The sequence below is a fragment of the Vigna unguiculata genome, chromosome 3 (assembly GCF_004118075.2).
Source record: "Vigna unguiculata cultivar IT97K-499-35 chromosome 3, ASM411807v1, whole genome shotgun sequence".
Lineage (NCBI taxonomy): Eukaryota > Viridiplantae > Streptophyta > Magnoliopsida > Fabales > Fabaceae > Vigna > Vigna unguiculata.
In genome coordinates, this window is record NC_040281.1 from 62940834 (window position 1) to 62966728 (window position 25895).

Here is a 25895-nt window from a genome sequence, read left to right on the forward strand (position 1 = left end):
TCAGAAATTGATATGGTTAGTTCTTTCATGCTATATATGATAATTAGTTCGATGTATCATTCTTTGACTATCTCAAGGAAACTTTTCAATGTTATATACTTGCTGGTCATATTTTTTAACCTTGTCCTTCTTGACATTCTTTTTCTTGTAGTATAGACAATATCAATTGTTGGATTTGCACAACAATCATAAGGAAAACAAGAACATGAGTGAAAAAAAAATGTTACAGAAGATTAAATACCGAGAGCTTTGCATGTTTCTATATATATAGAAGTAAGAATTACATAAAATCTCTAAGATAATTAAATCAAACCACCGTCTATTAGAATACAAGGGGCAGTAGATCTGTCTAAACTTATCATTACTAGTGGCGTTTTAGAGATGGTCTTTTCTTTCTGTCATAAGACGAATAATAATTAGATCCACTCAATATAATTTTACATAAATTTTCTTATATATTTTAATTGGTAACATTGTTAATAATAATTTGCCTTTGTAATAAAACTTTTATTACAAAAATGAGTCCACTTTAGAGTAACTTGATTACGTTCATACATACCTTATAAGTTCACATCGCTTCAAAATAACATGTCATTAAAACATTTTCTTCAAACATACGAACAATCCCCTCTGTGTAAATTAAATTGTGTATGTTGAATGAGTATGTTTTTAGAAAATTCATCAAAAGTGTTTTAGGAAATTTTCTTCTGTGAAAACATATTTAACAAACTTTATTAACCTCTTATCTCCTTTCATTTTTATTTCTAAATTAAATTTCTGTATTTTATTAAGAGAAATGTGTACGAGGTATATCAGTACAGTGAAGAGAATCATTCTAAGGTTACAAGCAGTCACAAAAACGTTGTGGTGCATAAAACGAAGTTGCCCCTAACAAGATTCCAACAGACAAAACTAACTACAAAATCTGTTCCAATGAGTTAAAACGAAAATGTCATCAACATTGTTTATATTCCCAGAATATTTATCCATGTCACAAACGGTACTATTTTCAACTTTTTCATTTTGTCTCACCAAACTTATATAATAATTTATAGGTTCATACTTTGAAACACACGCTTAAAGTTTTCAACCAATGTGTTTGTTTTTTGTGAACCCATGATTTTCTAATTCTCTTTAAATAATGTTTTGAATGAGTACCATGTCAGTTAAGAGAACTAGTTCCTCATATTGTGGATGTTTCAAACTAATAAAATTATATTAAGCATAAGCTTAGATTAGAATTTCAAAATAAACTAACACCTTTCATATTAGTTACTCCACTTCACGTTGTTTAAATAAAAGTAAACCATTTAGGATTAGATGTCCAAAGAAAAAAAAAACGTAGAAAAACCATAATACAAAAGTTCAACGACACAACACCAATTCAATATCACAAATCTAACGAATAAACAAATAAAACCAAAAAATCTCAAATAATTCATAACAAAAATAGGAAAAATAGATTTATTTTACAAATGTATACATATATAGCTTGAATGAGTGGATCCAAGTAGGGATGGCAAAAATACATGCATCCATAGGTATTCGCGGATAAAATTCGCAGTGGATAGTTGGTATTCGCGGATATTTATTATTTGCAGGTAAAAATACTTGTGTCTGTGGGTATTTGCGGATAAAATTTGCAATGAATAGTTGGTATCTACTAGTATTCATTATTCGCATGTAGCGGGTATTTTAATACCCGTTTCTAAACTGCTCGGATGCGGGTATCATACTATTTGTTACCCACAAAAAATTAAAATTAACATTAATTTATATTTTATTAAGTTAAATTTAATTAAAATTAAAATTTAATTTATATTTTATTAGATTAAATTTTAATTAAAATTAAAATTTAATTTATATTTTATTTCATTTTTTTGTAATTGTATTTAAATTTCATTTAAAAAAGTTATAAAATATATTTTTTAAATATTCAAAAATTTCACGAGTATCCGCAGTTTTTAAAAAACCTGCGTGTATTTTTTAAACGGATACCCATACGAGTAACAAGTGAATTTTTTTGTTACAGGTCGGGTTACGGATAGACACTATCCGCGTATAACCTAACCTGTTGCCATCCCTAGATCCAAGTTAGTTTTCAACCAAAAAGTTTAATGAGTTAGATTATAAAGAATTACCTTTTATAACTTGTTGATGAGGTAAAAAAAAAAACAATTTTGGTTGACTCACTTTGTCTATCCATGGGCAGCTTTCAAAAAAAAGAAAATGTAGATGTAATGAAAATCTCATATATTAAGTCTTCTTGATTATTTTCTTCACACTTTAATTATTTTAATATTATAAAATAAGTTTAAGCTTAATTCATTATTACAAAATTGATTTATAAGATGATCATGATTGTCTTCATTTATATATTTAAAATTGGTTTTGTTTGTGGATACAAGATCTTCAACTATCCTCTCATATTAAACTATACACATATATCATATATTTATGGATGATTTATAAGTCACTCATATAATAGGTTTGACAAATCTCATGAAATTAACCTATAAGATAAATATTAACTTACATATATATATATATGCTTAAAATTAATTTTCTCTTTGTAACTAATATGATATCTCTAACATTTATTTCACGATGATTTAAAAAGAGTTTGTAAAGCTTTAGTCACATTATCATTTTCTTTATGAAAGAACTTTATTTACATTTTTTTTAGTTCATATGTATTAAACCAATCCAACTAATGAAATTTTTTTTGCTAAATATGTATCAGAAAAAGAGAAACAAAGAAAAAACAAAAAAAATTATATATATATATATATATTATTAGGATCGAACATTTACCATTGGTCAAAAGCTATAGGTAATAGTGTAACAACTCAACCATCACAATTTGATTGTGATTCGGTCCACTTGATCTTTGCCACAAGACAATTGATACCAGATGCAACAATCTCTCCCTCAACAATTGTCCTACTAAAAATTCAATTTGAATTGTGATTTAGTCCACCCGATCTCCGTCACGGAATAATTATGCAAACCGCAATATATATATATATATATATATATATATATATATATATATATATATATGATTAAAATCAGCATTCATATATATGTTTTATCTAACAAACAGAGACCTAGGGTATTGCCTCGTAATTATAAAAAAAAGGGAAAAATTAATCTTTTTGAAGTTTAGGGTTTAGCATTCATATTATGGCTGTTTAGTGGATCAAAGGAGTGCTTGCAGGCACCTATAGCTTCCAAGTAAAACAATGGCTTTTGCCTTTCGGGAATCCTCCATTATCATTGTTTTCTTGTGAACAAAATGAATTAGTTCATAGTATAAAATCTTGAGTTTTCTCCAAGAAAAATTATCTTCATGAAGATAATAACACTACTTTTATCATAAACTTTTAAATGTTCTCTAATTCTTCATTTGGTGTTTTTCTCGTCTTATTTTTTCATTAATATTTTAATTAATTAAAATAAATTTAAGGGTATCTTAAATGAACGTGTTTAACCTAACTTTAATCAGTCATGTAAGTTACTAAATAAAAATTGATTTTATTTAAAACATTATATATATATACTTTAAAATTTATCTAAACTGTACCATTTTCCTAATATTTCGTGTTTGTTATAAGAATAATATATAGATAAAAGTTTTAATAAAATTAATTTTTGTTATCAAAATTTAAAAAATCCGATGGTTATATTAATTTATATTTTAAAAGAATATAATATGTATTCATTCATCAATTCTCACAACAAGAACGATAAAGTCACTTTTATATATATATATATATATTTGCATGTATTTAAAATTAAATGTGATTTTGACAATGTAGGGGAAATGCTAGACAAGAAGAATGATCCTTGTCTTTAGTTCCTAATCCATGAAAAAAAAAAAATCATTGTCTTCTTCTAAATTAATTTAGGGTGTGCTTTGGAAAAAACAATATTCATAAACACAGGAAAAATCATCTATAAATTGAAATTAAAAATTTCGAGAAAGTATATTAAAATATTTTTTTTGCACAAATGAACTCATACATAAACCAATTTTACTTTATAAAAAAATCATTTTTTTCTTTTTATTTCTCTACTAAAAAATCTCATTCCCTTTCTCAATAGCCTAAAAATACATATGAATAAACCATCTTATTATTTTCTAAATATATTCAAACTCAAAAAAGTTTCTTGTTTTACTTTCTATTGGGATACCATTTAAAAATGAGATTAATTTAATAATTAGTTGACTCATCATAATGTTCCCTTTGTCTTAAGTATTGTAGTGGAGGCAGGCAAAAAAATTATTGCATGGATGATTAAATTAACATAATAGACAAAAAGGCATTTGTAAGTGTAGGTTTGTCACCTAGGACTTTAGGAATTGGCTAATTAATGATGTTTATTTTATTCTCAATAGTTAACATTATTCCATTTGTTGTCTTAGAGAGTTATGAGTGCAATGGGTATCATCCATTGATGTGATTGGATTAGTGAGTTACTATTTTAACCTAATATCATAATAATAATTAGTTGGTGGGTTGACTAACCCAAAATAAAAAAAATGACAAAAGTAAAAAGAAATAGACATTTGATTAAATATTTCAAACAAAATTTAAATACGATAATAAAAAAACAAAAAACATGACTGTATTATTAGCATTCAAGTATATTATTATTTTGTACTTTAGAACCCATTTAAAGTGATCTGGAGTTATAGTTTTAGACATATAAGTGTACTAATATTAAAAGGAAATTTTTATTTATAACTGTATTTAAAAATTACTAGGTTTTTGTACAGTTTTGTTATACATATTATTTTACCTCTTTTATTTTTATAAATATAATAAAAATGCCGGTTGTGTTTTAGTTATTTGTAATTGTTTCATGCTTAACCTAACTTAATTTAATTTAATCTCTTACAGATTGAGTGACAAAGTCTGTAGTTTGAATCTAAAATGAAACCTAGTACAATCTAATCAAAAAATTTAAATAATCTTAAAAGTAATATTTAAGTTACATCATTATTTTACTAACTATTTTTTAAATATTAAGTTATTCAATTATTGGTACATTAATTAATATGGTCTATTGTTCTGAAAATTATTCTAAAAAGGTAACAAAAGGTGTTATAAAATTATAAATTTTATAGAAAAACAAAACTTAAAAAAAGAAGTGACCCGATCGATCAATTCCAATACAACGTAATGAAGATGTGTTGAATTGAATTAAATGTAATAAAAAAGTTCATTGACTTTGAGTTGAAAAAAAAACAACGAAATACAAGTTCTAACTCAACTTTTTTTTTATATTGGACTGGGTGATGAATTTATTCAAACTCAAATTAAATATAACTTATTACTCATATTTTTCTATAATTAAACTAAAAATTTATATAAAATCTATTTATGAGTAAATATACATAATGTAAAAATGTATGAGGTATAAAATGGTTGGAAGTCTCACATTGACTAAAGATAAGTTTTTAGACTCAGACACAAGATGAATATACATAGGCGTAAGGTGTGTGTTGGAAGTCCTACATCGACTAGAGATAAGACATGTCTTGGACATTTTTTCTATCCACTATCGGCTGCTAATGAACTACCTACTAATTTCTAGTTTCACGCACATATTTCGACATGAGGGTGCATTGGAAGCCCCACATCGACTAGATATAAGGACAATTCACAATATATAAGTGGACACAATCCTTATCTTATAAGTCGATTTTGTGGGATCGAGTTAGGCTTAAAACTCCACCTCCGCAAAAAATATATGTAACAATCTCATTAATATACATTAAAAACGATTACAATTCTTATTATAAAAGGGTTTGGCAATAATTTGATTCATGGGTTTTACATTTGGGTCATGTTAAGTTGTTTTTTTATCCAACACAAATAATTTATATTTTTTTATTTTGGTTTGTATTTTGATTGTATTAAAGTTTATTTAGATTTTAATTAGAATTACAATTTAGTTTTGACTGAAAAAAAATAATATTTTTTTAATTAAGTGAACCCGTGAGCCAACCCGTTTAACCCGCCAACCCGTGATGGGTCGGACTGGATTCGAATTTTTTTGGCTCGCTAAAAAGTGAGCCGAGTTAGATTGACTCACTGAATCATCAACCCATGGAGGGTCGAGCTGAGTCGGATCGATTTAACAGCTCTATGTCTTAACCTTGGGTGAGTCTTTCTATTTTCAGTTACAAAATACAAATATTATAATAAAGTATGAACTCCTTTATTTTTTTTTTCTAAAATGTCTCATAGATTATAATACTATCCAATTAAATCAAAATTTCTTATAATACTTTGTTTCCAATCTTATAGATTTGGAATTGACTTCTGAGCATTCTATCCATTTTCGATTATTCGGTCGGACCTCAAATCTTTGAGATGATACAATCTCTATACGTATAACTATGAACTGTATTGAGTTTTTAAAGGAAAAATTATTTGCTGACAATTTTTTTTTTTTACAAACTTGATAAATTGTCTATAAATAAAACTAAATTGATTAATTTTTTATTTTTAATCAAAATAAACTAAAAAATTAATACCTTTTGTATTTAAAAAAACAGTTTGTGAAACTTTGTTAAAGTTTTGTTTGTTAAATATGATTACCCTTTTTAAAGTAACATGAAACAATCCGTTCCCGTGTTACATGACCTTGTACGAAGAATCAATCTAAAACAGCTTGCAAACTCCCCATCGTTTTTTGGCTTCACTTTGTTGGGGTTTTGTGTTGACATCTCAGGAATACAATAGTTAATTTGGTGTAGAAACTGTTACCACATGATGAGATTTAAGATACATAATCTATATTAACATAACATTTACTGACGTACTACATTTTTAAGATTCTCATTAACAATTCTCTGTTTAAAGAGACCCCAGAAAGTGACTCTATACCACGATACACTTTCAGATATAACCTCACAACAAAACAACCAGAATGGATTAAACACCAAAACATAGTTTTTTATTTCAGTTTAAATTACTCCATTGGAATATTCATTTAAGTAAATTATATATCCTTTCATGCTAATCCTGAATTTAATTAAGGATAATCCTTATCCAATAAGACATGCTTTGTGGTCAAACACAATGAAGGAGAAGGAGAAGGAGAAGGAGCTATAGCTTGGAACTGTACGGAATGTTTTTGCTTTGATGATTAAGATATTGTATCATCATGTGCACATGGCCAATCATGGACATGGCATATGCGAAAACTCAGCTTGGTTCAGTCAATGAATAGCACCGATTGAGATCGATCATGATTCATATTGAATGGATATACTGCAAATCAATCAAAACAAAAAGATGCAGATACACAGTGCATGCATATAGATAGATATACGTAACAACATACAAAACAAGAAAGCTATTACAATGATTATCTCAACATCCTCAAAACCTTAAACTAGCCTTGTCTCAGACACAACACAATATTCTTAGGATCAGAATTCAGCATCCTTGTCTTTTGAGGGGCTATTTCCTGATCTATCTACTTCAAGTTCTCTATATCTGTGCAAATACCTTCTCAGTGGCTCTGCATAGTCATCAAAACCAAGGGACCCTAAGGCCCAGCATATATCATCTCCGTTCACGGTCTTCCTTCTCTCCTTTCTGCACTTCTCTGATGCCTCACTCGTCACAAAGCTTATAAACTCCGACACACACTCTTGCATTGTTTCCTTCGATTCCTTTGAGATTTTTGCATTAGGAGGCAGAATCTGCTTCATGATCCTCCCAACATTGGCTATTGGCAGCAAACGGTCTTGTTCCCTGATGCCACTGTTTTCAGGATTAGAGGAACTGCCTCCAACGTTGTCCACCATCTTCGGAAGGAATTGAAACATATGTCAAGGGTTTGCGTGTGTGAGTGTATATGTATATATATAAAGTGATTATTGTGAGATTGAAAACATGTGAGTAAAGAAAAAAATATAGATAAGTGCACATGCAGGGAAAGCCTAGTGACAGTGTGACAGATGAAGATTAAGGTTGTGAGATGCGAATGATGCCAAGGCGGTCGGCTAAGAATGTGGGGTCTGATGCCGCAACAGTGATTAATGAATTGGAGTTCAGAGTCATTTTTTTTGTTGCAAAGTTTAGACAAAGTCCACCCAATGGATCCATCCATTTCATTGGTTTCCTCACTGCTAATGGATGCTGAGGAGGCTTTTCAGGCAGTTCAAAAGAGTGAACATCATTCACACTATCCGTTCGAAACCTCTAAGCTACCACTAATTTATTCATCTCTATACCTCAACTAAAGATCATGAATCATCATTCACCCAACATATTCTCTCTAATATTTTTTTCTTCCCTTTCTACGTGTTCTGAGTTCCACTTTGACTAAGAAGACAATTCATAGTATATAACTGGGTGTAAACCTTATCTTACAAATTAATTTTGTAGGACTAAGTTAGACTTAAATTTCACATTTTTAATATACTATCAGAATCATTGTTTAATGCCTATTTTAACCATGTTTGCAAGTTCATAATATATAAGTTAAGAAAAATTATTTTTTGACTACTAAATTTTGACAACTTTCTCTTACAATCTTAGGTGGCATCTTCTAAATGGTTCTCTATTTCTCTATTTCTATATTTTCTCATTCTCAATATTCCAAAATCACTTAGAAGATGACACATCGTGTTGTAAGAAAAAATTGTCAAAATTTAGTAGTCAAAATATCATTATTCATAAGTTAATTCAAATCTCACCTTAAAATGTAAAATTTAAGAACTATTATATTTTGATTACTAAATTTTTGACAACTTTCTCTTACGACATGATGTGTCATCTTCTAAGTGGTTTTTGAATATTGATAATGTAAAAATGAAAAAATGAAAAATGACTTTAAAAATCATTTTCCAAAATTTAATTACTTTATAATACTTAATAATCATCTTAACGACAACCGTTATACTGTTACAAACTTCTTCTTTTTTGAGGTTAAAAAGAAAATAATACCTTATTTGATTCCCCTACTTACATTTTTTTCTTTGCAATTTTTTTACGATTCTATTCTTCTCTTTACACGTATATAGTGTTAATTATTATCTGTAAGGTTTTTGGATCGAGTGATATTTTGATCAATTATATTGATTTATTCGATATTTAAATTGGTGTATAATATTCTGAGTTCCACTCCAAGAACATAACTTTGATGTAAGAGTGACTGATTCATCTTGATAAACAATTAAAAAAATGAAGAAAATAATGTGTGAATTTGTATAACGATTTTTATAATTTTAAGACACTAAACATTCCTTGTACAGTGAAATGAAGAAAAATAAGTTTCCCATAAATGATTCAAACAACTCTAAGATACAGAGAAAGATCATACAATACAATCACTTTATACTTTATAGTTACTTTCTTAGCACGTGTGTCATCTTGATGCAAAAAAGTCGCTCAAAATTTTATAATATATTTCCAATAAATTGATTGCTGAAGTATAATCTTCAACGAATTACTGTGTCATCATATGTTTATTGTCATGACAATGTCCATCACTGTTAATAGATATGAAATTAATATAAAACTATGCATTTTCAATGTGAAATCAGTAAGTGACCCGGTTAAAATAAGTTGATAACAATTCCTATTTTCATAATATTTCAACAACATATAAATATGCTACTATTTAAAACATTTTGTCACAAGTTACAGGTAAAAAATAAATAATAATATGATTATGATATTTTATAATTAATATAGAACAATATTATAATTAATGTAATCTTTTTATTACTTTGATATTGTTTAATATTAATTATAAAATCTTATACTTTTTTAACATATGTAAACAAGAAAATAAGATAAATGATGTATTATCCAATTATAATGAAAATTTTAAACAATAAATATTTAATATAAAAATTAATAAAAATTCAGTTAAAAAATATAAAAAATTCATATTTAAGAAAGACTTAAAACTTAACAAGATTAATTTAATATTTATTTAAATGTTTTCCCTCGTGCGTGCGAGAAATGATAGATAATAATAAATTTTATCTCTTTTCATCATTTTTGTTGTTATAATCTGTTTTTATAAACTAATGCTATTTGATTATTGCAATAAATGAGCCGACACAGAGTCTCCAGAGCTTAGACAAAATTTTAGTTATTGGAGAAATGGTCAGAAATCACAATTATAATTTTGTAAATAAAAGTAATATAAAAATTTTCTTGGGGTCATTGTCAGTAATAAAATGAGGAGAGAAATGCATTTTCTAGGAAAATAACCATGAACTTCTGAACAAAAAATTATGGTTAAATTTTTTTAAAATTAAATTGTTTCAAAGTTTTTATTTGTCCAAACAATAATTATTTTTTAATTTGCTTCACCATTTTTCTGTTTCCTATTTCTTTCATATAAAAATTTACACAAAATTGTGATAAAATATTTATAAGATATTCCGATTTTTACGAAAAAAAAAATCATTTTATGCCAAGATATTGAAATTAATCAGATTTTATAAGAATGGGCTTGTTGGGCTTCTTGAAAATAGCAAGGATATTTCTTCCTACACTTCCATAATTTGTTCTTGCACCTCCATATAATTTAAAATTCTATTTTACCCATTCTTACCAGCAATACAAATAGCAATAACAATTTAAAGCAGCGACCACATAAACTTCTGCACTATCCCAAGTTTCTTGCATTTGGATTATATTTATGCTTATTGTTGTCTGTATTTTCGTATATATTAACTTCACTTCCAAAATATTAGAAAAAAAAAATAACACTTTTTATCACTACACTATACCCCACCATCACAGGAAATGAAGCACAGAGAGAACGCTGCAGAAAAAAAAATGTAAAAAGAAAAATTGTTTTAAAATGTTTTTCCAAAACATATTTTATGCCTTTTCAAAATATATCTGATGTAAAAGAAAAACTCATTCCGAAAAACATTATATATGTTTTGAAAAATTTATTCCAAAAGTTCCATTCAACAAATTTATTCCGAGATGTATTTCATATATTTCAGAAGTTTTATTCAAAAAATATCATTTCAAATTTTTTTTTCTGAAATTCTATTTTGGAAATATCGTTTCATAAATCTTGTTCCAAAAATTCTTAAAGGTTTGTTCAAACAAGTTTCCAAAATATATAATTCGAAAATCTTTTGCGGAGGGCAATGGTCATTTTAAAAAATTCAGGGGGTGAACAAAGAACTGTGAGGTGCTGGAAGTAAAAACTTCATTATTATATCAATTATATGTCTAGAAGGCTGCTTGGGCAGTGTGTCTCAGGCTATTATTCTTTCAATAGAATCGGTGGAAATACAAATTATTATCGTATTGTAACTATTTTAAATATAAATTATATTATATCAATGATATTATAATATTATTAAATTAATATATAAAATAGATTTATATTTAAAAATAAAATATAATGAATAGAAAAAAGAGAAAAAACAATTGTTAATTAATAAGAAAAAAATAGATAATTTTATAAAAAATATGTAAAAATAATTATTAATTTTAAAATTTTAATAAATAATTATATTATATAGAGTAAAATTAAAATTATAAAATGTGAATATAAAAAAAAAAATCTTCCTGTACACAATTATAGATAATCAGAAAATCAATTTTTTCTAAGGAAAGCATTCATTTATTTCTCATGATATTATATTAAATGAAACCTGTACTTCTAAGTTTAAAATAAATATTCATCTCATTTATATTTTTAATACAAAATAAGTTCATCTTACACAATTTTAAAGAAAGTATACATCTTCTTCATCTTTTTCCATACTTATTTTCTACATTAAAATTATTTTTTAAATTCTTTGTTTATAGTTTTACGATTTAAAACTTTAATTTTAAATTTTTTTAACTTTTATTTAAACTTCTATCAATATATTATTTTTAAATCAAATAAAAGAAATAAGTGCACTTTATTTGATTTTCTACTTAAAAACGAAATGAGATATACAGGCCATTTTAATAGTAACATAAAACAACAACCAATATTAATTTTAAATAAACAAATTTTATGAATGTCAATTTATATAATTTTATAGAAATTAAGTTAAACTTTTCTTCATCTATCTTCCTTAATGAAAAACTATTAAACTTTTGTTTTTCATTTCTCACAAGTGTGTTATAATTAAAAAATATATATTATTTAATGTGAATTATTAATTTTTTTTAAAATATTAATTAATAATTCATACTAAATTATATAATAAAAAATGAAAAAATAAAAGTGAAAAAATATAAATTATGATATCATTGTCCTAAGAAAAATGTATTGATTAATTTTCTTTTGGCCGGTTGGATTTTTTTAGGATTAATTTATTTAGTTATTGTATTATTAAATAATATTGATTCTTGAAATTAATATTATGCTTTTATCAATATTTATTATCCAGACAAGTAATATGAATGACGTGATGAATTGACACATGAGCCTCATAATGAGCCTACAAGTCTTTTGTCTCATTGCACATATCTTTTTTTTTGTTTGCGTTTTAATTGTTATATAGTTTGTCATAATTCATTAACCGTTCTACTATATATTTATCAATAATAACATTGTTTTCATAGTTTATTAACATTTTTTCATTCGTAATCAATTTAGACAAACAATATTAATATACCGAGAATGCTAATCGGTATTCAATGCATGAAGTATTATTAATGATGTTTAATTTTATGATTGTTATATTAAAAAATGAAATAATTAATTTTATTAATTAAAATAATATAAATATATAATAAATTTTATAAAAATAAAAGTATCTTTTAAAATTTTTAAATAATATCTTCAACAAAAAATAAGTATGTTGTTTAAAGTCTTTACTAAAATGTAAGAAAAAATATCTTTTTAAATTACAGAGAGTCTTTATTAAAAATTTGAAACCTTTAAAATGTACACTATTTAAATTTTGCGAAAAAAAAATTGAAATTTATAACCTTTTTCAGATTATTCTGTGATAAAAATATTGCATTTTTATATGAAAAAATTTCTCTTTTTTCATAATGTATTTTATCACTTTTTCAAATTATTTTTTTACATTTAATCATATTTTAATTTTTACCGATATCAAAATGCAATTATTTTATTATTTAATTATTTTTAAACTTTTTATAAGTGTTTATCAAATAAATTTTTAATTAGAGTTCTTTTCACATATCGAACGTTTTTGTCCTCTAAATAAAATAAAATTGCATTCGTGATAATTAGATGAAATCCATTTAATATTATAAAATAAAATTGCATTCATGATAATTAGATGAAATTCATTTAATATTATAGTTAACTATAAAATTTTTGTAAACTTCGATACTTATTAATTATCCTTCACGAAAACACTAATTAACCAAACTTTTGATATATAACCAACTTTATCATATATTCTACTTCACACAATGCAACCTTACTTCTTAATCATTTAAATATGGATTAAATATGTTTTTGATCCTTCAATTTTTAGTAAAAATTAAAATTAGTATATTTTTAAAACTTTGAACCAATTTAGTCATTTATCTTTATAAATATATGAATTTTTTTCTTTAAACCATCTTTTTAAGTTTATTTAACGTTTCAAATGTATTTTTCAACCAACATTAAAGTAAACATGTGTCAAACGGTGTAAACAAACAACTAAAATATTATAATAAAATATGTTTGAAACGTCAAATAAACTTAATAAAAATTAGTTAAAATGACTAAATCCACACATTTAAAGAGCTGAGGGACTAGATGAGACTAGATTGGTTCAAAATTTTCAAGAAGGACTAATTCGACCAAAAACATATTTAACCCTTTAAATATAAACAATTAACAACAAAATTAAAAAATAAATATATAATCTGATTACTTAATCTTTTATTTAAGTATAAATTTTCATACATCTCAAACTCTTTATATCTCAAAAGTGTTTTATCAACTAGTCTTATATTTATACATAACTTTTCACATAACACTACCTTAAGTAATTATATTGGTGACAAATAAAATCTAACCTAAGAAATATGAATCTAACAAGGATTAAACCATGAGTCAACCCATATATAAGAGACTTAACATTATCTCTAACCCAAAATCTTTAATTTGTATGAGTCTTTTTTTCTTATATATTATTAGCTTCACCCATCTCCCCTCGATATAAAACTCCTAATTCCATACTCAAATAACAAAATTAAAATTAAACAATGTCTCATTAATTAATCATTATTTTTTTATAAATAAAATTTACAATAAATAATAGATAATATATAAATTATATGAAAAATCATTTAAAACAATTTAACAACCTCAAATAACTTAAAACCCCACGATATACATGTCTACAATGTTTTAAAAAAAATCTCTAATTATGTCGGCATAAATTACATTACACAAAAACAAAATTAATACATAAAAAATACACTAATACACCTAAATAAACCAACTTAAATGAAAAATAAACATATAATTGTTATAATTCCTATCAACATTTTGGTTATAAAAAGGTGAGATAGGATTATGTTTTTGTTTACTAAACATAGTTCTTATATCATTGCATTTACTTAACTCACATACGATAATAATACATGCTTCCAAACCTATAAAGTACTTAATAAAACTATAAAAGTTGTGGTCTTTGAAATTCATGTAAATTTATATTCCTAGTAAAAAATACATGTATATTATTTATTATGAAATGGTGTACCTAAAAGATGTATGTAGTATCCAATGTTATCATTTGAATACATGTAAAATGACTCAATTGTTAAACACCTTAATTAATTTATACCCATTTTACACCTTTATGTATTTTTTAATTTTTTTGTTGTTACAAATAAAGAATTTTTTAATTGTTATTCTTCCCCTAAATAAATGTCAAATGGTTGTCTAATGCTATCATTTGTTTTTAATTTGGGACAACAATATTTTGATATCCAAAATATTTTTACACTCATCTGACACAATCATTTGTTATTGTTCAATTTATCTTTGCAACTACAATAAATTTAACTTTTTGAATGACCATCTTACTGATATATAAGTGTCAAGTGGTTGTAAAATGATGTCAAATAACTTTTTCATTTAACACAATGATATTTTGACACCCAAACTATTTTGACACTGATTTGACACCACTATTAATTGTATTTGACTTTTTCGTTTTATTTTGAAATACACAAATTTACGTTTTTATGACACTTTTACCCTTATATTGGTGTCAAATGGTGTGAGATAGTTTTTTCTATTTGAAACAATGATATTTTGATACCCTAAAATTTTTTACATAATTTTTTTTAACAAATAAAAAAAATCTCTGTATTACTGTTCTACCCCTAGATAAACGTCAAATGGTTGTCCAATGTTATCAAATATTTGTTTTTCAATTTGGGACAACGGTATTTTGATACCCAAAATATTTTAACACCATTTGACACCATCCTTCATTACTTTTCAATTTATCTTTGTAACTACAAAAATTTAACTTTTTCAATGACCATCTTACCTATGCATAAGTGTCAAATAGTTGTAAAATGATGTCAAATAAATTTTCATTTAAGACAATGATATTTTGACATCCAAACTTTTTTTACACTCATTTGACACCACTATAAATCGCATTTCACTTTTGTGTTTTATTTTGAGATACAAAAAATTACGTTTTTATAACACTTTTACCCTTACAAAGGTGTCAAATGATGTAATATATTCACCTTTCAAGCAAGATAGTTTAAACATCACTATAAACTTTGACATTTTAGTTACAATGACATCTCAAAGTCATCAATCATTTGTCATCCCATGAAAAATTATTAAAAAATAAAATAAAATAAAAGAACAATAAAAGAACAGAAAGCATCAGAAGACCACACCAAACTCATGATAAAATTTATAGTTCACGAGATGTAGATAGACTATACCTATCATGAAAAAATATAAATAAATACATTGAGATAAAACATTAAACCACCTATATTTTCTTCACAATTATTTTCTATGAATGAAAGTTAAATTAGCTAACTTATCAGCACAATTATTTTCTTCACGAAAAACACGAGAAACTTTGAACTGCATATGCATACAAAAATCCAGTACCGATATCATCTATCTCTAAGACTCAAAGGAACCACTCGCTAATCCAAAAAACCATGACAAACTAAACAATAATCACTTTATAACCAAAGTCTTTGAAAAACCTTCCCTCCAATCATGTTCGAAAACATAAATGACTATATAAACTCAGTATAAATAGAAGTTTGAACCCTTAAAAAAACTGAAAAACTATCTACATAGTCACCCCAAATTCCTCTAAAAATGTTAGCACATGAAGCCAAATCATGACAATCCTCAAGCACATTATCAATATTTACCTTAAGTCAATTAGTAAATGGAATTTGCATTATTACGTCCATAAATAAAACACCCTACCCTCTTTAGTTTGAATATTGAAAAATTTTAGCACCAAAAAGTCAGAGACAATATTACTCATGTTTCTTAAATTTATTCTCAACCATACACATAACTATTAACTCCTTAGTTTGAAAAATAACACAATAAAACTCAATTGGATCCTTAAATTTACTATTTCTAATCTTTTAAATCATCCGAGGATAATCACTTTAATTACATACAAACTTTATCGTTATTTTTACAATTTATTTCTTAAAAAAATTGACCATCTTATTTAATTTTTAATTGTTCTAATTGTAAAGTAAAATATTTGTTAAATTTAATTGTGAATTTGAGTTTTATATTAAGTAAAATAATATTAAAAAAAATCTATAAATCCATTATATCAAGAGTGATATTAAGTCTCTTATTTAAATTTAATGACTCATTATTATTAAATTAATGAGTTTCCATCTTATTTATTCTATTAATTGTTCCAAGTGTAACGTAAAAAAACTGTTAAGTTTAATTGAGAGTTTGAATTCTTCATTAAGAAAAATAATATAAAAAAGTATATAAATTTATTTTCTCAAAAGTGATGTCGTGTATCAATTTAATGAATCATTAATATTAAATTAATGAGTTATCATGTTATTTAAAATTTTAATTGTAACGTAAACAAACTATTAAATTTAATTGTGAGTTTGATTTTTATATTAAGTGAAATAATAAAAAAAAACTCATAAATTTAATTGTGAAGTCTCTTATCTAAATTTGAGAGTTAAATATATTTTTGTCTCTCAATTTTATTTTTTTTGAAAATTGGAATTAGTCCTTTTTCAAAACTCCCAAATTAGTCTCCAACGTTAGAACACCGTGGATTCAGTCTTTTGAACCAAATTTTATTAAGTGTTTAATTTATTTAATATTTCAAGCGCATCGCATTTTATAATAGTATTTGGGTTTTTTTACACATTTCTGTTTCAATATTAGCTAAGAAAATATCATGAAATTTATTTGAAACATCAAATAAGCTTAACAAAATTTGTTTAGAAGAACCAAATTTACACTGTTCTAAAGTTGGGGGACTAGATTGAGCTAAAGCTCTGAGGAGGGATTAATTTCAATTCTCAAGATTAAGAGACAAAAACATATTTAATAATAAATTTAATCACTCATTAATATTAAATTCTCTACGTGTACTAGTTTCTTTATTTGTTTTCTATACCCTTACAAAAATTTACTACTTAATATTAACGAGTTTGAGATGGTGAATTTATATAGAATAAATTTGTTGTTATCTCAAAAAGTGATATTTATGTAAATTTAATGATTCATTAATATTAAATTAAATCTCTCAATGGAATATTTATCAAGTTCAACAAAAAATAATCTTCTTCATTATATGCATAATAATTTGTTTTTTTTGTTTTCTATACCCCTCAAAAGATTTACCACTTTGACAACCTATATGTTAACAAATAACACAAACTTAACAAAATAAGATTAAAACAAAATAATAACTACTATAATCTAAACAACAATGACAATAATAATTATGCTTTTGATATAGAAAAAAAATTAGACGAATAAGATTTAGAAGTTGGACAAAATCATAACATATCTCAAAATATTTATATAGTCCAGCAACAAGATTATGATAAAAATAATTATGTTAATAATGAAAGTGGAGAAAAATGAAATCTAGTATCTGTTCTACAGAACTTGGTTTGAAGTAATGAATGATCTGATCCCATTAAGTTGATAAATACTAAAAATGAAAAATAGAGTAGAATTAAAATAGGGTGTTGTGAATAAACCATAAATGATTAGTAAAGAACAAGAGGGATTCCATTTAAATAATAGACCCGACACCGAAAGAGCAATTTTTGGTCGAGAAGGATTTTTTTGAAGGGGGAGAGGGGTCGTGTGTTCCCTTTCCTTTTCCCATCAATGCTTCTGCCTCTTTCTTCTTCTTCTTCTTCTTCTTCTTCCTCATACTCCTTCCTTGCGACCCTTCCTTTTCCCCTCTTCTCCTTCTCCAACCGTTTCTAGGGTTCGCTCTCCGATTTCGCGTTCCCTCCTTAATCAACCCTCTCTCTCGCTCTCAATCTCCCACCCCGATCGCCACCGCTTTTCTTCTCCACATTTCGAATCCGTTCCGTTCCGCAAATAGTTGCTCCCTTTGCGGCGATTGATTTCTCTCATCCACCTCGAGACCTGTCAATTTCAATTAGCGTGTGCGACTATTTCACGTTCGAGAGCAGATTCCGGTGGTTTTGTTTGGCATCATGTCGATGAGTGAGCGGAAGACTATCGACCTCGAGCAGGGATGGGATTTCATGCAGAAGGGCATCACCAAACTCAAGAACATTCTGGAAGGCGTGCCCGAGACTCAATTCAGCTCTGAGGACTACATGATGCTTTATACGTATTCGTCTTTGCATTGTTTGTTTGTTTTTGGTTGTTTGAGATCTTTTTTTTTATTTGTATTTTTTTTTATCTGAGCACTGTTTTTTTTTCTTGATTCGTATTGCAGGACCATCTACAATATGTGTACTCAGAAGCCTCCTCATGACTACTCCCAGCAACTTTATGACAAGTATAGGGAGTCTTTTGAAGAGTACATTGTATCGACGGTTAGTGACACTCTCATTTGATTTTTGGGTCATGGATTGGCTTTCTGGTGTATTATTTGGTTATTGTGCGTTCTTGTTTACAATTTTAATACAATTAGGAGGGAGTGTCATATCTATTCATGTTTACTCTTTGGGAGTGATATTGGTATAGGTTGCATAAACACCACTATACTGTTTCGGTACATTTATGGAACTTCGATGCTTTTATTTTCTTTCTTTTTCGAAAATTTATTGTCCAGTTCTTATATAAGTTGCGGTCGTCCCAAATTTTTTGAAACAAGTATAAAATGTGGTTTGATCACCGATTGAATCATGTTTTGGAACATTTTATCCCAAACGCAACCAGCAAATTGTAGAAATATAGGGCGCGTGATGATTGAACCATGATTGGATGATAAATCCTTGTTATTGCAACCCCACCGACCATGCATCCAGTTTTTGGTGGTAAAGGACGTGCGGTGCAGGCAGTCAAAACACAGATCCGTTATCGTAGTCAGACAAAGGTATCCTGCTCAGAAAAGACTCCTTAGCTGATCAAGCTTCGTTAGGATGTTTTATAGGTATGGGGTTCAATGGAAAGGGAATAATAAAATTGGAGTTGAAAGGTTGGAATGAAAAAGAAGATGACTTTGTCATGTTTATCTATTTAATATTGGAAGAAAGTTGAAGGTAAGAGCCTGAAATCTTAAAATTTTAACCAGCGTACTCCGTAGTAGCCAGTAGCAGTGTTACAGCGGTGAGGTGCTTTGTGGAAGCCTGATGCAGCTTGCTGTTGCATCAGACACTAAAACCCCTTTTTTGACCCCTGAAATAATGCTGTTTGGGGGAGGGATCTCGGCATTTGTCTCCTTTTTATTTGATCAAAACACAAACCCTATTTTCCTCTTTGGAAGTTTGAAGGCTGAATGAATAATGCTCTACTCGCATTTGTCTCTTTTCTCTTCAATGCAAACATCCTTGACCTGGAGCCATCAGCTGCATTTCGGGCCACATTTGAATGAGAGTAAAAAGTGAAACGAAAGCTATTATTACCCTTTACTTAAAATAAAAGCAAAGCTAGCATCCCCAATCTATCCTATTTACTTATATATCAAAAGCAAAGCTCATCTTTGTACCAGCAAATTGGATTTCTTGGTTATCTACATGTCATTATAAAATATTTATATTTTCTGTTTTCATTGAAGATGGATGTACTCGTTATTTATTTTTTCAATTGTCTTGTTTTTCTTTTATTCCAGGTATTGCCTTCTTTGAGAGAGAAGCATGATGAATTTATGTTGAGAGAACTTGTGAAAAGATGGGCAAACCATAAAATTATGGTTCGATGGCTTTCTCGGTTCTTTCACTATTTGGATCGCTACTTTATTGCTCGGAGATCACTTCCACCCCTTAATGAAGTTGGATTGACTTGCTTCCGTGATTTGGTAATGCAACTAATGATGTTGCAATAAACATTTCTGCTGCACTAGTTCTTTCAATTAACTAGTCTTGTACATGTTATAAAAAAGACATGCATGCTAGTGCAGATTAGATGTCTTTCCTATTACTGCCATTTCATTTAATGCAACTTCATAAAAATAAATTTGAGTTTTATCATTTGCAGGTTTACAAGGAAGTAAATGGGAAAGTTAGAGATGCAGTTATTTCACTTGTATGTTTTTCTTCCTCAGTATGCTAGATTTTCTATGATTATAAATTTCAGATCAATTAAAGTATTTTTGCTTATGAAGATTGATCAAGAACGTGAGGGAGAACAGATTGATAGAGCTCTATTAAAGAATGTACTAGACATATTTGTTGAAATTGGAATGGGGCAAATGGATCACTATGAGAATGATTTTGAAACTGCCATGCTCAAAGACACTTCTGCTTATTATTCTCGGAAGGCTTCGAACTGGATCCTAGAAGATTCTTGTCCTGATTATATGCTCAAGGTGTGGTTTCCGTTTATGCTAACTGTAACTTGGTTTCTTCAATTACATTACTTTCTGGCCTCTATTTGATCTTTTGGTGTTATTTTTTTTATTACAGGCTGAGGAGTGCTTAAAACGGGAGAAAGATAGGGTTGCACATTACTTGCACTCTAGTAGTGAACCAAAGTTATTAGAGGTCTGTTGTTGAGGATTTTTTTAATGATTACAATGTTTCCTTTTGTCTTATTTTATAGTTTCTGAAGTTTTGTGTTTTGTTTTACTCTTCTGGAAATTTCTTTGTTTAGAAAGTTCAACATGAGCTGTTATCTGTGTATGCAAACCAACTCCTTGAGAAAGAGCACTCTGGATGTCATGCTTTACTTAGAGATGACAAGGTACTCATGAAACTTTATTTTCTTACATGTACACCTTTTTTAACCAAAAGTATATAGTGTTCTCATGTTTCCTTTAATGCTCAGGTTGAAGACTTGTCAAGGATGTTCAGGCTATTCTCTAAAATACCTAGAGGCTTGGATCCTGTTTCTAGTATATTTAAGCTGGTTGGTCATGTTGAACCTATCGTTGTGCTTTCATGCCATTTTTGGGCTCTCTTGTTCTCCTTCTTTCTTCCTCACTTGCTTATCTTTCTCTTTCCCTTTTCTCAGCATGTTACCACTGAAGGTATGGCATTGGTGAAGCAGGCTGAAGATGCAGCTAGCAACAAAAAGGTCTATTCTGCACTTTTTCTTATTACTGTGCACTAGCATTCTGAGTTTTCAATATTCAATCTCATTATGGATCAGTGTTCTGTTCAAAATTGTTAATGGGGGGTTTTGGACATGATTTTGAAGTTGCTTTCTGACTAAATAATATATTAATAGCTTCGTTTACTTGTATTTTCTTACTGTTCTAGTTTTGATCGATGTCATACTTTTTGGGGCAATCTATTTTGTTTCTGACCTAGTTATTTTGTCCTTTTAAATGAAAATACATACAGGCAGAAAAGAAGGATATTGTTGGTCTGCAAGAGCAGGTGATAAAAAACAGATTTATTAATTTTACTACATTTTTTTTTGTTCAAGTTGTGAAAATTTAAATTAGTTTCTTGCTTCAGGTTTTTGTTCGGAAAGTGATCGAGCTGCATGACAAGTACCTGGCATATGTGAATGATTGTTTCCAGAATCACACTCTTTTTCACAAGGTTTTAAATAGAAAGTGCCTTTAATCATGTGGATTGATATGTGTACTTGCTAATCTGAATGTTTTGATCATTTAGGCTCTTAAAGAGGCTTTTGAGGTCTTTTGCAACAAAGGTGTTGCTGGAAGTTCAAGTGCAGAACTGCTTGCCTCCTTCTGTGATAACATTCTTAAGAAAGGAGGAAGTGAAAAGTTAAGTGATGAAGCAATTGAAGAGACTCTAGAAAAGGTCAGTGTCATCTTGATGTTCCACTTTTACTTCTGTAAATAAGCACGATACATATAGTCCTGACTTTTGAATTTGCAATTTGTTTTGGTCTATCTGCAGGTGGTGAAGCTGCTTGCATATATCAGTGACAAAGACTTGTTTGCTGAATTCTATAGGTAATACATCAATGAGAAGAGAGTTTTTATTTTTTTATTTTTTTATTATTATTATGATTATTGGGTTGGATATCTTTGTCAAAAAGGGATTTTATATTGCTTGGCTGGTGCTTCAATCTTTACCTTCTAATCTCCAGTGTTTATATATTCATTTCATAACATCATAAAAATTACTTACACTGTTTCTTGGTTGTCTGGCAATTAAATGTGCTATGTTGCATGTACAATCTGTTTTCCTTACATCTAGGAGAGATGCAATACCACCAATATGTGGCCTTCATTATTTGGGAATTAGTCCTTGACATAAGACCGAAGCCCTCTATGATAAAATGGTTAGGAGTCAAGTCTTGTCATACTCTTGCTCTAGTTTAATCTCGGCATAGTCCACCTTTTAGGCCCAAAATGCCCTTGCTTAAGCTGTGACATGTTAAGAGATGTAAAACTAATACTGGTCTTTACGTAGCACTGTAAGCTATAGAAAGAATTGGTACTTTATTTTATGTTTACTAGAAATGTATTTTTGAGAAAACCTAAAAACTGAGATGATTAGGCAGCTAAATTGAAATTGATCAGGGTGGGGTAAGATTTGAAGAGACAGTGGACTGCAGCTATTCAAGAAAGAAATTTATATTAGTTTTATATTTAATCATGTCTGTAGACTTTTGTTTATCAATTTATCTGAACACATTACAACATAATGAGAAATTAGGAATTTTCTGGACTAAGATTCTAGAAAATGTCAGACTTTTTCTCTAAAATTAATGGCAGAAATCTAAACATATCCTATGTTGTTTAGTAATGTATAACATTATTTTAGGTAAGAACAATCCTCATTGGTGGGTGTCTAGTGATCTACCAGGATTTATGGTGCCCTTGTTAAACTTTTTTCTTACATAATTGCTTCCAATATTGTTTGACATTTTTAACTTAAAGCAATTTTTCTGCAGTTTTCAGGTGTAATTTAAACTCTTTTCTGTAGATATGTCATATATCTGAATGTCAGAATACCCTTTTGTTTATGTTAGATTTTTGAAAAATAATATTAATACTGGGGTTTTGCTCTGTTGCTTTCAGGAAGAAGCTTGCTCGAAGACTTCTCTTTGACAAGAGTGCCAATGATGATCATGAGAGAAGTATTTTGACAAAATTGAAGCAACAATGTGGTGGACAGTTTACCTCAAAGATGGAAGGAATGGTCAGCCTTTTTCTATTCTTTGTAAACATAAGCTGAAATACTATGATGAACATTTTTGGATTGTTGACAATAAAATTTAAATGCTTTCTCTCTCTTACCAGGTTACGGATTTGACATTGGCAAAGGAGAATCAAACGAGTTTTGAGGAGTATTTAAGCAATAATCCCAATGCAGACCCTGGTATAGACTTGACTGTCACGGTTCTGACTACTGGCTTCTGGCCTAGTTACAAATCTTTTGATCTCAATCTTCCTGCAGAAATGGTAATTTGGATCCTCTTGATATAAAGCGTCTGATGCTCAGTTTTTTATTCTACATAACCAAGATTTTATAGACTTTGGTTGTAATTAATAACTATCTCTTTATTCCTGTTTTTTAGATTAGGTGTGTTGAAGTTTTCAAAGAATTTTATCAAACTAAAACAAAGCACAGAAAACTTACATGGATATATTCCTTGGGTACCTGTAATATAAGTGGGAAATTTGAGCCAAAAACCGTGGAGCTGATTGTTACAACCTACCAGGTAATATTACTTACCTACTTTATTTATCTGTAATTATGTAAATTTTACGCCTTTTCACTTGTTCATTTTCACATTTGTGACGTCCATTGAATCTTGGATATTTTAAACTGACCTCATTTCTCTTTGTTGCTTTTTTAATAGGCTTCAGCATTGCTGCTTTTTAACTTGTCAGATAGACTAAGTTACTCAGAGATAATGACTCAATTAAACCTATCGGACGATGATGTTATTAGACTGCTTCATTCCTTGTCGTGTGCCAAGTACAAGATTCTCATCAAGGAGCCAAATACAAAAACAATATCATCCACTGATTATTTTGAATTTAATTCTAAATTTACTGACAAAATGAGAAGAATCAAGGTATAATTTTATTTAAAATGTGTTTTAATCTTGACCTTTTTTCTATTTATGAACTTTAGAGCGGAATTGACAAATTCTGTATGCAGATTCCTCTCCCTCCTGTGGATGAGAAGAAGAAAGTAATTGAGGATGTTGATAAGGACAGAAGATATGCTATCGATGCCTCAATTGTGCGTATTATGAAGAGTCGGAAAGTTTTGGGCTACCAACAATTAGTCGTGGAGTGTGTTGAACAGTTGGGTCGCATGTTTAAGGTGCATGTTTAGCCATTCTTCTAACATAATATTATATGTTTTTCTCTCAAATTCTGATTTTTTACCATATGGAATTTCATTATCCAGCCTGACGTCAAGGCTATTAAAAAGCGGATTGAAGATTTGATTTCTCGAGACTACTTGGAAAGAGACAAAGATAATGCTAACATGTTCAAGTACTTGGCTTGACGTGGTCTAAATGATTTTGCAAACGATGTGGTTACTGCGAAATGAAAATGCTTGAACTTCTGCAAAAGAAATGAGTTTTAGTTTTAAAAGTTTCCTTGAAGGAGGAGCTGCGTGCTTGTATATTTTGCGTCCATGTCCAGGTATGGACAACTCCTGTAGATGTGTGATCATGTTGGGAAATTGTAATCAATTTCATAATCCAGCTCTCTGATTGCTGCAATTCCTTCTCAACATATTTGATGCCGTCTGTTATTTGCTCCCCAAAAATTGTGTAAGCGCTCCAGGGAAATTATAGTTTATCAGCTTAGAAAAATTATCAGGTGAATGGGTACGCCTTTTAAATCTAAACCCAGTAGCTATGCTTTTTTACATTATTTGTCTATGACAATATTTCAGTGACATCTACTACATTTTGTAGTGTCTATATGATATTTTATAACTGTTTGAAAATCAGATTTTTCCTAGGATTCTAAAGATCATTAATGATGTATATGTCTTACTTATGAATCTTTATGATTTATATCATTGTTGTTCATCATTCCTCCAACTGCAATTATAATCTTTGATAAAGCAACTGTTGCCGTTTTTAAGCTTTTACAGATACTTTCCGGCGGAAGATAATGAGAAAATTAGTTTCAATTTTAAACTCATCTTTTTGGTGTCAGTTAAGGGACGATGCAACCAGTAAAGTTTTGAGGGACCACTCTTCTCGTTTTCTAAAAGAACAATTTACTTATGTTTTTAAATAAATCATGTGTGAAATATATTATAATATAATAATATATTGAAAATTAATAGAGAACCAGAATCTTAAGAAGCAACAAACTTCATATACGAACTATATTTTAAGTAGATTAAAATATGAACCGAATCTAA

The 25895-nt window shown here is 28.2% G+C and overlaps 2 protein-coding genes across 2 annotated transcripts; one reads left to right on the forward strand and one right to left on the reverse strand.

Moving 5' to 3' along the window:
• Positions 1-7334: 7334 nt before the first annotated feature.
• Positions 7335-7831, reverse strand: LOC114179760 (nuclear transcription factor Y subunit B-5-like). Its single transcript, XM_028066207.1, has one exon. The coding sequence runs from the start codon at positions 7829-7831 to the stop codon at positions 7451-7453; it is 381 nt and encodes a 126-aa protein (XP_027922008.1). The 3' UTR covers positions 7335-7450.
• Positions 7832-18235: 10404 nt separating this feature from the next.
• On the forward strand, positions 18236-25552 carry LOC114177759 (cullin-1-like). The gene is made up of 19 exons (XM_028063269.1): positions 18236-18796; positions 18905-19004; positions 20243-20428; positions 20608-20655; positions 20735-20938; positions 21036-21113; positions 21223-21312; positions 21397-21477; positions 21583-21645; positions 21915-21950; positions 22032-22118; positions 22194-22343; positions 22443-22498; positions 23573-23693; positions 23795-23956; positions 24073-24216; positions 24358-24576; positions 24663-24830; positions 24918-25552. Exons 1-19 carry the CDS (start codon positions 18657-18659, stop codon positions 25017-25019), a joined length of 2235 nt encoding a protein of 744 aa, XP_027919070.1. The 5' UTR covers positions 18236-18656; the 3' UTR covers positions 25020-25552.
• Positions 25553-25895: the final 343 nt, after the last annotated feature.

Excerpts from the sequence above, each read along its gene's own strand:
- LOC114177759 (XM_028063269.1), top strand. The coding sequence starts at position 18,657 with ATGTCGATGAGTGAGCGGAAGACTATCGACCTCGAGCAGGGATGGGAT. Across the intron at positions 23,694-23,794 it reads CCTCAAAGATGGAAGGAATG|GTTACGGATTTGACATTGGC; the intron begins GTCAGCCTTTTT and ends CTCTCTTACCAG. Across the intron at positions 24,577-24,662 it reads ACAAAATGAGAAGAATCAAG|ATTCCTCTCCCTCCTGTGGA; the intron begins GTATAATTTTAT and ends TTCTGTATGCAG.
- LOC114179760 (XM_028066207.1), bottom strand. The coding sequence starts at position 7,831 with ATGGTGGACAACGTTGGAGGCAGTTCCTCTAATCCTGAAAACAGTGGC.